The sequence below is a fragment of the Pteropus alecto genome, unplaced genomic scaffold (assembly GCF_000325575.1).
Source record: "Pteropus alecto unplaced genomic scaffold, ASM32557v1 scaffold171, whole genome shotgun sequence".
Lineage (NCBI taxonomy): Eukaryota > Metazoa > Chordata > Mammalia > Chiroptera > Pteropodidae > Pteropus > Pteropus alecto.
In genome coordinates, this window is record NW_006431925.1 from 6,249,462 (window position 1) to 6,262,924 (window position 13,463).

The 13,463-nt window shown below is 38.4% G+C and overlaps 1 protein-coding gene across 1 annotated transcript in view; it reads left to right on the forward strand.

The window, feature by feature from the left end:
* AKAP6 (A-kinase anchoring protein 6) overlaps positions 1-13,331 on the forward strand; it is a 420,713-nt gene extending 407,382 nt beyond the window's left edge. The window contains exon 13 of the mRNA XM_006906869.3: positions 9,924-13,331. Within this exon, the coding sequence (XP_006906931.1) occupies positions 9,924-13,301 (3,378 nt within the window). The 3' untranslated portion in view covers positions 13,302-13,331. The remainder of the gene's footprint in view (positions 1-9,923) is intronic.
* Positions 13,332-13,463: the final 132 nt, after the last annotated feature.

The window sequence follows — 13,463 nt, forward strand, 5'->3', positions numbered from 1 at the left end:
CGTAGTTATAGTTGCTTTTTTTTTTTTGCTTTGCAAATGGATTTTAAGGGATTAAGGTGATCCGAAGCCTCTAATTTTTTTTTTTTAATTTACAAATGAATTCACATTTTGAGATCATTTTTCTTCTTGAATGAAATTTATATTTCTTTGGTTTGGGAAACTTTGATTTGGGTTACAGTTTGAATTAAGGTCCTGACATTTAAAATTCTCAAGAGCCTCCTTAATGAGAGCCCAGGACCAGAGCTTCTAGTCCAATCAAGATTGAATTTTTTCATCTAATCGAATATCAGGATCCTTAGTATTTTTCCCTTGAGATCTCAATGAGAAAATCTCCCAGGGAGTCTACATTTTAACATGTCTAAGGACTCTAGGACTCAGAAGTATAAAATCTCTTGGAACCTTTCTTCAAAGACATTATTACCTTCTAGGTAAATCCTGAAATTTCAAGCAATTTTTCCAGCATCAAGTATAACTCGTATACTTTCCAATTATTTTTTATGAAGGGAACAGTGACAGCTCAGGGAAAATGTAATAGCAATTTTGAGACTTACTAGTCCTTCCTAATGCTAAAAGTACTTATCTTTAAAGGATTCCATTAAAACAAAGATATAAATCAAATGAAATAAAATCAGATGCAGAAACAAGGGTTAAGCCATCTTAAGAAAACGAATTGTAGCTGACTTGCTTGCTAATCATCTTAAACCTTGGGCTAATCAGATGATAAACTGAGAAAAGCAAGACAAGTTTGGTTGACTGGAATAGATAAGATGGAAAAAAAATGAAAATGATACCTATCATTTTTAGTCATTCTTAATTTGCTTATCCAAATTGGCCAACATTTTATTCTTAGTTTTTTTCTCTAAATGGTAAGTTATAATCACAATCTTAAAATTAAAAAAACAAAAACAAAAAACAAACCCACTCCCTATTTATCTGAGAGTAGCAAACAAATAAGAACAGTAATAAGACAATGCTGGCTCTTAATGTGTACCTTGTTGAGAGTGAAAAGACACAAAATTCTCTCAAATAATAAGAACTTTGTAAAAGACATGAGTCCTGAATATGGGTGAACTCTGTTACCTGCTGTTTGGCTTTCCAGGCGGACCTCAGCATATTGGCCAACCTCTCTGTGTGCTTTAGGTTACCTCGGCATCATGCCATAAATCTTGTTCTTAAATCGTGTTCATAAAATTCAGTCTGAAAGTTGAGAACCCAAGTCTATCTCACAGAAAAGCTTACGTGTTAGTAAACTTCACTTGTTTACAGGACTGTTAACCTCCTCCTTACTAAAAATTTGCTTTGTAGGTTTATAAATTATAGGTTTTTATTAATGGAAGATCCTTATCGTAAAGGAAAGCCAATAGCATACTTTTCACTTTTCCCTACGGCAAAGGTAAAGCAAAAATTACATCCTGAGGCACAAAACTCAAATGTTATGTCAACTTCTGAGAGTCAAAAGGCAAACACCAAACAGTTAGAGTAATGCCAGATGGGGCATTACTTGTTGCCACCTAGCTTTAAAATGGGGCCAGATGTTATCATTAGGGGGAAAAAAATTGTTTATGTAACTTGGCATGTGGATCTGTCATTGTTATTCGAATAGATTTACCATAGGGTAGAATGTAGAAAATACTACTATTTTTATTGTAGTTGGGTTTTTATAACTTTATTGAGGTTATTTTTCTTTAGTACTTTCTTTTGATTTTAGCTGACATGATTCTGAAGATGTCAGATTAAATAAATTCCTTTTATTTAAAAGTCTCTTCCTAAGATTTTTTTTTTTTTTTTAGTTCATTTTAAAACAATCTAAAATTTAGGTACTTTCTTGAAACTCTGGGGAAATTTTTCAGGGAAACAAAATAGTGACTAAGAAGAGAAAGATACATTAGTTTTCCTATTCAGTCTGTTCTGAGTATAATATAAATTTCTATATGTTTACATATAATGCAACAGTCAAAATTTATTTGCCAGAAGAAGTAGGTTATTTTTCTAGTTATAGTAAAACATTCAGCATTGCATGGGAAAGTAACTGTTTCCTACAGTGAAATCTTAACAAGTATGAATAATTATTTATACAATAATTAACTTGTTTAAGAAAAACATAGGTTGATGCAAGCATTCACTTGTTGCCACCTAGCTTTAATACTCCCAACACTGAGGTTCATACACCTAAAAGTTATGTAGAAATTGTGACAGCATCTAACTTTATTTAATTTATTGCCATAAACATATTGCCTTTTAATCGAAATATCACTTCTTTGAGGCTGACCCTCCAGTGAAACTGGAAGGGAAGAAAGAAGTGTATCCTTTCTTCTGTGGAATTCCTTCCTACAGCTTCCTTAAAGTTTCTGGCAAACATATTCTTCACACACAAAGTCTAATTTAAAAGTATTAAATATGATTTTTGTTGTTGTTTTTGTTGTTTTAAATAGATACAAGAGTTAGGATGGACTACTGTGTCTATTGTCGAGGGACGAAGTGTTAAAACACTTTAAGAGTTTCCTATCCAGTCTGGGGCCTCCACGGCTTCTTGCCTCTGTTCTCCTTCCAAGACAGCTGCTAGAAGCCCAGAAAGGCAGTGGATAGCACCTGGCGGGACCAGGCACCCAATTTCAACAGTTGTTTCACGGTGAAACCTGACTCCTTCAGGCTGCTCTCTAGCACGTCCTGTCTCATTTCCTCACCCAACAGCCACTCTATGACTTTCTTCTTGCTAATTCAGTGGCTTTCCTTTACCTCCCATTCTTCTTATCTTTTCTGACTATAGCACTCTTAACCATCCATGACTTTAAAGATTTCCTTCTCTCAGCTCCCAGAATATTATACCAGTTCTACTTGGCTTTTCCTCTATGTTTCTTTTGCTAGTTGCTCACCACTCCTTTGAAGGTACCCATAAGACTCTATCCCATCCACCTTTGCTTTTTACTATTCCTTCTTCTTGCAGTGGCCCCCTCCCCCAGCACTTTCTCTGAATTCCTTTCTCCTCATTGTAGCCTATATACCCTTCAAAATAATAGACGATCAGATCTCATTCAGCTAAACACATGGCAGAGGAGTCTGTGAGGTGAAAAGGGGCAAGATAGAACTGTGGGACATACTGTCATTTAATAGTCAGGTGAAGAGGATTTATAAAGAGACTCGGCCTCAGGGTAATCAAAGGAAAAGAAAATTTCAAGAAAAATGGAATCAAATGCTACAGAGGAATAAGTAAAATAAGGCCAAAGGAGATGCAGTTGGATTGGGCTCTCAGAAGGTCGCTGGTGATCCTGCCAGGGGTTCAGCAAACAAGGGCTCTATTAATCACACTCCTTTTTTTCTCCTCAAAGAGACTGTTGCCTCAAAATGAGTGAAGTTGAATTAAGGGAAGTATTACACACAGGATGTTCCTCTCTTCGGCGTTTCTGAGAATGATGAGCATGAATGCAGACCAAACAAAGAAGTCTGTAATAAAAATTATCTTTATTGGTAATACATGCACAGTGATGTAAATGAATTCAGAAGTATTATCAGTCGTAATATTTTTATTAAGCAAGGTCCTCAATAGAGTGATGAAGTCTTGTTATGTTTGATGGTATTACAGGACTGGGGAATATTGTTACTTTTTCTTTTTTAATTAATGTGAAATTAACATAACATAAACTTAATCATTTTAAAGAGAGCAATTTAGTAGCATTTAATACATTCACAATGTTGTGAACTTATCACCTCTAGTTCCAAAACATTTTCATCACCCCAAAAGGAAACTCCACACTTGTTAAGCAATTGCTTCCTACTCTCCCCTTCCTCAGTCCCCTGGGGACCACCAATTTTCATTTGTCTCTATGAATTTATCTAGTCTGGATATTTCATATAAATGGAACTATACAATACAGTTGACCCTCGACCAACACAGGTTTGAACAGCATGGGTCCACTTATACATGGATTTTTTTTTTCAATAAATACTGTAAATGTATTTTCTTTTTCTTAATAACATTTTCTTTTCTCTGGCTTACTTTATTGTAAGAATGCAGTATATAATAATATACAAAATATGTGTTAATTCACTGTTTATGTTGCCGGTAAAGCTTCCAGTCAACAGTAGGCTATTAGTAGTTACGATTTGGGAGAGTCAAAGTTATACATGGATTTTTGACTGCACGGGGTTTAATGCCCCTAACCCTTACATAGTTCAAGGGTCAACTGTATATGACTTTTGCTGTCTGGCTTCTTGAAAGAAGCACAATGTTTTTGAGGCTACTAACTTTTATAACTCAGAGGTGGCACCAGCTAGAAAGTCAGAAATTCTCCAGGTGGCTTTGCCATGGCAGAGTTTAACTTAAGGACTTTTTCTCCCAGATTCCTTCAACAGTTCGTGAGACCGTGGACAAGTCTTTATTCCTGCAATTCACTCAGTATTTTTTGTTTTAAACCTACTCTCTGCCAGGCACTGTTTTAGGTACTCAGGCTCTAATGGAGACAGAACAGAAAGAGCCCCATGGAGTATATATCTGAGAGGAAAACCCCTACTTCCCAATATTGGACTCACTTTTGTCTCTGTTCTCTGTTGAGAACTAAGGCAATTTTTGCTATTATAAAACTTACTTTAAAACAACAGCTAATGGATTTTTTATTTTCAATTATTTCAGAAATATCTGTGTAATCAGGCTAGGAAATATGTCCATGTTGATAAGCATTTTAGTGATATTTGTAAGATGACCTGGGGTTTTGAGTTTCTGATCAGCTTCATTATTGCAAAAGAGCATTCACTAGAACAGTTTTTGATCATTAGTGTGAGATAGACTTTCAAAGGATTTTCTGAGCTGAGACAAGTTACTTTAACATTATTGTCAATCTGAGAGATAGTGAGCAGTATTTGATTGCTGTAATGTGTCAGTTGTGATAGAATTTCACAGACAATGGACTTGCTTTTTTTAAACAAAAGATTATTTTCAGGAAATAGAAAGTTCTTGAGCTATGGGCCTTACTGAGGCTTGGGGAGGTGTCTTTTCTCATCTGGTTATTCCTGAAGGATAAGCATAGTCAAGACATGCAAAGACAAACCTACACCTCATTTGCAGTGCAGTGGGAGTGAGTAAGGGAACTAAGTGATGTTTATTTCACTGAATTACACGCACATGGTTGCACTATAGAGATTCGTCAATCAACCACCAGTCTTAATGCAAACATTGTTACAGTTCCTTAACAGTTAGCTGTACTGTTCTCTTCTCACTTCAGCACAGGGAATATAGAACTGCCAGTCCCATATCCCTGCTATGTACCACGCCCTCACCATAGCACCGTACGTACATTTTCCCATTTACAGCTCTTGACAACGTCCAAGGTAGATATAATGTACTGTGATTACCGTGGACATACAAATGATGGAACTGAAGCATAAAATATTAAATAACTTGTCCATGATCACACTGCTAACACATCAGAGTGGGATCCAGGATTCAAACCCAGATCTGTCTGAGTTTCTAGCCCAAATCTCAGAATGGTTGATAACCAGTCAACATCATTGCTTTTAATCCTATTTCCTTTTTCATCTATATTTTTTCTTGCTAGCTCTGAATCTAGTCTCTGCCCAACAAGAGTCATAGTAATACAGACTTCAAGTTCTCATCAAAGTTGTCTTTCCATTTTCTGAGGACTAGCTGTTTGTTACGGTTGTTGATGTTTTTGTTTAAAAAAAAATTTCTACGTGAGTCTAATTTGAGAAAATAAATATGCATGTAATACTCAGACACTTTGGTCTCAGATTCGGAGGTAGGCGCTAGGGAAAATATTGCATCAAAAAAGCAGAGTGAATATATGAATGTTGGAATTGCCCCTCATTTCAATTGATTCCCCCACCCTGACCTATATAGTATTTTCTCCCTGCTATTCATCGCCCCCTCAAACTTCTGTGTGGCCTGCTTTTTCCCTTAGGGTTAATATACATATCTTTATTCAGTTATGATGAATTCTGTTTATGTTTTTATCATTATTATCTATTTGTATGTTTTTGATGTATTCTGCTTTTCTACAGATAAATCAATTCTCCCAGGGCTTTGCAAGTGGTGTTGCTCAGTAGACTGCTGGATCTAGAATAAACAGGGAGAACATAAACTGCAAGACTTCCTAGTGGTTTTGCCCCTTCTGAGCACCAAAATTTTGAGTGGGACATTCATTTCATCCTGCTTTTTTGAAATTCTTTAGATTGTCAGTAATGCAACTTTCTAAAGGAAATTAAAGGAATCCAGAAGTAGCTGTATCAGATCTCTGTTGAGTTGTTTTATTGAATGCCATCTTCTTTCATCTTCACTCTTTAGCCGATAACATGTTTCTTATCTCTTATAAAAACTCACCATTTAACTTAAAAATTTAAGAAAATACTAGAAATGCGTTTCTGGGAAACCTAACTCAAAGACATACAAGTACAGTGGGGAGTTCATTTGGATATGTATTACTTGCTGTAATTGGAATCTTGGGTCTTTCATCATCATCATCATCATTTCTCTAGCCGCTTTTAGTTACTTTCTCTGTATATATTGTGTTAATATAAATAACCCGCTTCCAAGAATAAAAATAAACCAGCACTAGCTAATGCCACTTATTTCTTGAGCAGATCTGTAAAGATGTGTGTATATACGATTATCAATATAGAGGCCAAAGTTCTGTACCAGTTAAGCAAGTTTATGAATTAAAGACCCTTGCACACATGAATTTAATTCAGAATTATCTCTGAACTGCAGACTCTCTAAAGGAACCTTAAGTGCTACTTACCATCCTTTTAGTTTTAGTCAAATATTCTTAGATTTTGTCTATATCCACTTTTTTTCTATGTGGGATAAGAGGAGGGAAATGAGTTACCACACCTCCCAACCTCTCCTCTCCTACAATCCCCTTGGGACCCAGGCAGTCTGACTGCAGAGCTTACCAGCTCATCCAGTTTTGATTTGTCACTTTATCAAAGACAGGAACACATGTGTCTTTTTAAAAAGTCCCAGACAATTCATCTAGAAAAACAACAACAAAATTGCTTAATTAGCTTGTGACTATCTTGGGCTATCATCAAAGAGAACATTTAACCAAATATTGTCTCACCAGTTAGAGTTATATTTCTCTTTCTCTCTCTCTGTGTATAATCTTTTTTTCAAAGACAACTGTTTAGTTATATAAATATTTTAATGTCCTTCCTATTGGAAACTTTCCCCACATTCTTGCCCCCAGGTTACACTTCATGTTTGAGGTTAAATCTTGAGGAAATGGAGATTTTATTGAAAATATTGACAGAATTTAATTCACAACAGAAGAGAGTGAGTGAGGGCAGAGTGAGTAGCACTTGTTTAATACGTAAAGTGTAAAGTCTAAAGTGAATGATTTACTAATGAATCTTGTCAGATACTCCCTGGAATTGACATACAAAAAAATTTCAGAAATTACAATAAATTTAAGAAGACTTACAGGAGGAGAAAATTAAGAATGAAAAAGGATAATATTATGTTTTATGGAAATTTTCCACTCCAACTACGTTACTGAGCAAAGTATTTATTCTTTTAGCTATTGCTGTTTTGTACTTTCTTCAGCTTGCGTTTGTAAAGCATTTGGTCAGAAAATGACTGTCATGGAAGACAAGTCCGAGTTACCAGCATTTCTTGGGCTAAGCTCCCAGCATACTTCCAGATGGCATAATTCCGGCATCTAGTGTGAGCCCCTGGGTTTGGGACTCTCATGGAAAATCTGTGCTGCTAAATGTTAAAGTTAACCAGAGAGTTACAAAGAGAGCTTCTTGGAAAGACTGGTTCAATTATTTATTAGCACTCTCAGAGTATAGTGTCAGCCAAGATATATTTGAAATTAATATACTATTTGATTAGACTGATTGATTATTTCTACAGCTGAAGATTTTAACATTCATTAGCCATGCTAACCGGTCATTAGTCCTGTCTTTATCAGCAAGCAAAGAATAAACAGAAATTCTAATAAAAATTCATCACAGTGAATGTACTACATACCTAAGCGAGTGTGATGACTGTGGGTATACTAAAAAATAAATTAACTGCTATAACATCGGCAGCAGGAAAGATTTGTTATAAAATTTAAAAATATCCCTTAATTAATGTTTACTTTGTAACTGGACTCTTTTAAACTTAATCTCTTACATATCCAGTATAATAAAGTTCCAGTGGGTATTTTATACTTAATGGGTTTGTGTGGTATCCTTTGAATATTAGTTTTAGGAAGATTTCAGATTTAAGAAAGTTCTGCTAATTGTGTTGCTGGTGAAACCCTTTTCTCACTACTGAGGAATAAGTCATTATGGCTTGTTTTTCAACCAGACTGTTAAATCTGAATTGTAATGCAAATATGCTGACCTGTTATACCTTATGACACTTCTCTCTACCTACCCTGTCATGAATCCCTCGTGGTTTTAAGAGCAAATTGAAAGGGATGATGAAAAGGAGAGAATGAGATAGGCAGGAAGAACCCTTTATGAATTGCCGTACGGCCACTCCAGAGCAATTCTATATGCATTAAGAATTATGGCTACCTTATACTGACTGCTTTCTCAGCCCTTCACATGCATTAGCTTGTTTAGTACTCAGAATTTTCTTCAAAGTTAGATAACACTAGCCCTCTTTATCAAGTGAGGTGAGGAGCCTGGTGCTCAGATAGGTTAAGCAACTTGCCCAAGGCCATGCAAGTCAGCAGCAAAATCAGTACTTCAGTGACTCTGCATAGTTCTAGAGTCATGCTCTTCTGCCTGGCTACCCTGCATAAGCAGAAACTGAACTGCAAAGTTCTGAGTTTCTTCTGTCATTGAGCCTGGCAGGGCCTGCAGTACCTACATCACCTCTCTTGGCTCTAGCATGAATCCAGACAGCTGGACGGCAAGTGAGGATGGTGAAGGGATCTGGACAGAGTCCAGGAGTCCATTCAGCTACTACACCCCAGAATGAGTCAAGCTCTACCTAAACAGAGTTAAAACCAAGAAGTCCAAGCAAAGATCCAGGGTCCCAACTGTTCAGGCAGAGAGCAGCGTGAGAGAATCTGGACTACTTCCCTGGGAGTCAGGAAAGTCTTCAGATAGTTGTTATTCTAGGGCCAGAGGTGGGCTAGAGGGGGAGTTTCCTACCTGTAAGAGATAAGGGGCAGGGCTGACAATGGTGAAACAAGTTAACAAGGGACAAAGTGGAATTTCTTTCACAGAGATGGAGGAAAAAAGGAACTGAGAGAACTGTGATTAAGGGACTGCCCTGGAGCCCTGGCGCCTGTGACTCAGGGTCCAGGAAGATGTAGGTGAGGGAACCAATCAAGTGTTGTTCATCTTGGGTCTGATGGAGAGCTGGGCCCAATTCTAAGGAGGCATTGCCCTGAAGGGGAAGGCAGAGGAAAGGATGGACATGGGACAGCCTCTGAACCATGAATAGCTCTACAGGTGGCTACGGCTCTATTCTATTTCCCTAGGCAAAAACTGCCTCAAGTGGAGAATCCAGGAATAGAAGCAAGAGGTGGTTTGTCATATGCGGCTACAAATAGTATTCCTCTATGGATTTTAGAACTAAAACAGTATCAGACAGAATATACCTTAAGAGATATCGTGGGCTATTCTTTTCTTTTTATCTTCATTTACCTGACAGTTTTATCTTCACTCAATTCAAGGCTAAAAGTGTAGATGAATCAATAGGAAACGGTTAATTCCATAAATTACACTTTGACTGTAATAATCTTACATTTTAATCTATGTTATTGCCTTCAGTGACAAATTACTATTGATAGAAAAGCCTATTTCAATAATTTTGGATGTTATTCCAGAGAGGAATAGAGCTGATAATTATGCTATGTTTCAAATCTATGCTTGGGGCAAATTTATTTTCTGACTCTTCCAAGAGATTTTTAAAGGATAACATTTTCATGCTTGTGTTCCCTAATTCTTCTTTTCTTCCTCCTACACAGGAGACTTTGAATGTGATTGATCCTGGCTTGATGGACCTTAATGGGACCAGTGAGGATGCCCTAGAATGGGATGAAACTGATATAAGTAACAAGTTAATTAGTTTGAATGAAGAATTAAATGACCTCGATCAAGAACCCCAACCTGTCATGCCTTCCTTAAAACTTGAAGAGGCAGGTAGTGAGGACCCTGGTTACGAAGAAGAGGCAGGCGACGATGTGGGTTCTCAGTATGCCTCAAGCATTACCGCCCCCTCCAGTCCACACATTTACCAGGTATACAGCCTCCACAATGTGGAGCTCTATGAAGACAAGCACCTGCCGTTCCTGAAAAGCAATCCGAAGTTCACCAGCATGCCACAGCCTAGTGTTTTAACTAAGAGTCTCAGTAAAGACTCTTCATTTTCATCTACCAAATCTTTGCCAGATCTTCTAGGGGGTTCCAGTTTGGCGAAGCCCTGCCCATGCCACGGAGGAGACATGAGCCAGAACTCGGGCAGTGAGAGTGGAATCGTCAGTGAAGGAGACACCGAAACCACTACCAATTCGGAAATGTGCTTGCTGAATTCGGTAGATGGGTCCCCAAGTAACCCTGAAACTGAACATCTGGACCCACAAACGGGAGATTCAGTTAACGTGGTAAAGCAAAAATTTAAAGATGAGGATGAATGCGTTAAGCCTCCAAATAGCTCTCAGTCGTCCATTTCACTAGTGGGTTGTATAAATGGAAAAGTCGGAGATTTAAACAGTGTTACCAAACATACCCCTGATTGTTTGGGAGAAGAATTACAAGGAAAACATGATGTGTTTACATTTTATGATTACTCGTACCTCCAAGGCTCAAAACTCAAATTACCAGTGATAATGAAACAGTCACAAAGTGAAAAAGCACATGTGGAAGATCCCCTGCTTCATGGTTTTTATTTCGATAAAAAATCCTGTAAATCTAAACATCAGGCTACAGAGTTACAACCAGATGCACCCCTCCATGAAAGGATTTTGGCACACACATCCTATGAAATGGATCGCAATTCATATAAAAGTGGTGATGCAGAGAAGACATTCACTGGCATGCAGAATGCCAAACAGCTCTCCCTTTTATCTCATAGCTCATCTATTGAGTCCCTTTCTCCGGGGGGTGATTTCTTTGGATCGGGCATCTTTAAAAATGGCAGCGACAGCCTCCAGCGAAGTACTTCTTTAGAAAGTTGGTTGACATCCTGTAAAAGCAATGAAGATCTTTTTAGCTGTCACAGCTCTGGAGACATCAGCGTGAGCAGTGGCTCAGTTGGTGAACTGAGTAAAAGGACATTAGATCTCCTGAATCGTTTGGAGAATATCCAGAGCCCCTCAGAGCAAAAGATAAAGCGAAGTGTTTCTGATATCACTCTCCAAAGCAGTTCCCAAAAGATGTCCTTTACTGGCCAGCTGTCATTGGACATAGCATCTTCTATCAATGAAGACTCGCCCGCATCTCTTACCGAACTTAGCAGCAGTGACGAGCTCTCTCTTTGTTCAGAAGATATTGCGTTACACAAGAACAAGGTCCCGGAATCAAACGCGTCATTCAGGAAGCGCCTGACTCGTTCAGTGGCTGATGAAAGTGACGTCAATGTCAGCATGATCGTTAATGTCTCTTGCACCTCTGCTTGCACTGATGATGAAGATGACAGTGACCTCCTCTCCAGCTCTACCCTCACCTTGACAGAAGAAGAGCTGTGCATCAAAGATGAAGATGACGACTCCAGTATTGCAACAGACGATGAAATTTATGAAGAATGCAACTTGATGTCAGGGCTGGACTATATAAAGAATGAACTGCAGACCTGGATTAGACCAAAGTTTTCCTTGACAAGAGATAAGAGAAAGTGTAATCTCAGTGATGAAATAAAGTGCAGTAAGGGTGTAGGTAGTAGTGACATGACCAATCCCGCCGATACCCTGAACATCGAGGCCCTTCTAAATGGCTCCATAAAACGTCTCTCAGAAAATAATGGAAATGGTAAGAATTTATCCCATACCCATGAGTTAGGGACGAAAGGTGAAAACAAGAAAAATATTTTCAAAGTTAGTAAAGATCCATATGTGGCTGACATGGAAAATGGCAATATTGAAAGTACTCCAGAAAGACAGAAGGACAAACTTAATGGAATTTCAAAGGAATCAGAAAATCTTGGTTCAACCAGGAAGAGGATTTCAGAGAGTGAGCATTGTAAGTGTAAAGCGTGTATGGATAGCTTAGATGATTCAGACATGGTTGGAAAGGAATTTGCCCTCCATACTGTTAAACATCTTCCAAAGAAATGTCAAAACCACCACTACTTTGAAAATCAAAGGGCTGCTTCTCCTCCCACCGAGAAGTCTTGCCAAGCACGGCCTTCAGAAACCAGACTTATCAATAGTCAGGACTCTGATGTACCGAAGTCTTCACCTAATGATGCACCAAGTATGGCTGGAAAATCTGCTGGTTGCTGCCCAGCACCTGAGCAAAATGACACAGAGGACAATGCCTCTATCAGCGACATTTCCTGTTGTGACTGTGAGCCAGATGCTTTCCAGCAAAAGGATGCCGAAGATTCTTCAGTACGTGACTTTGTTAAGGAAATCATTGACATGGCTTCAACTGCCCTAAAAAGTAAATCTCAACCTGAAAATGAGGCAGCTACTCCTACTTCATTAACGCAAATCAAGGAGAAAGTGTTGGAACATTCTCACCGGCCCATCCAGCTGAGAAAAGGGGACTTTTATTCCTACTTATCGCTCTCATCTCATGACAGTGATTGTGGGGAGGTCACCAATTACATGGAAGAGAAGAGCAACACTCCTTTGCCACTGGACGTTACTGACCCTGGCCTGGAAGACAAGGAGGACATCGAATGCTTCTTCGAGGCCTGTGTCGAGGATGACCCCGACGGAGATGTGCCCTCCTCCTCCAGCGTTCTTCCAAATGAACCCACAGTTCCCGGCGAGGCTGCAATGCCGTTACAAGCAGTAGCAGGCTCTTCTAGGTCCAGTGATATTTCTCTCTTAGCTGATAATGCAGACATAGTGATTCTTTCAAGTCCTCTCCCTCAGAAAGAATCTGACGTTGGAAAGGAAGTGGGTGGTATACCCCAAGCTTCCAGTGTCTGTGCAGAAAGCTCAGACTCAACTAATCCTTCAAGGCTGGCCAGTGAAAAAGAAAGTTCGAAATACCCAGGTGAGTCTGGAATGCCAGAAGAACGTAATGCTGCTTCAGACAACTCTAGAGTTCCAGGACTCTCCTCAAAGGCAAAGCAGCCAAATGACAAGGCTGCATTGTGTCCCAACCCCAAAACTTTAACCTGTGAAGAAAATCTTCTAAACCTTGATGAAGAACGACATATAAATATGCATAGGTAGAATGTAACCCTCTCCAAGCATGAAAATCATCTCATTGAAAGGTATGTATAGTTCTTGTGTTTTTAATATATATTTAATATTTTAGCATATATATTATATGCATAATACACACACACACACACACACACACACACACACACACACTCACACATACTTAAAATA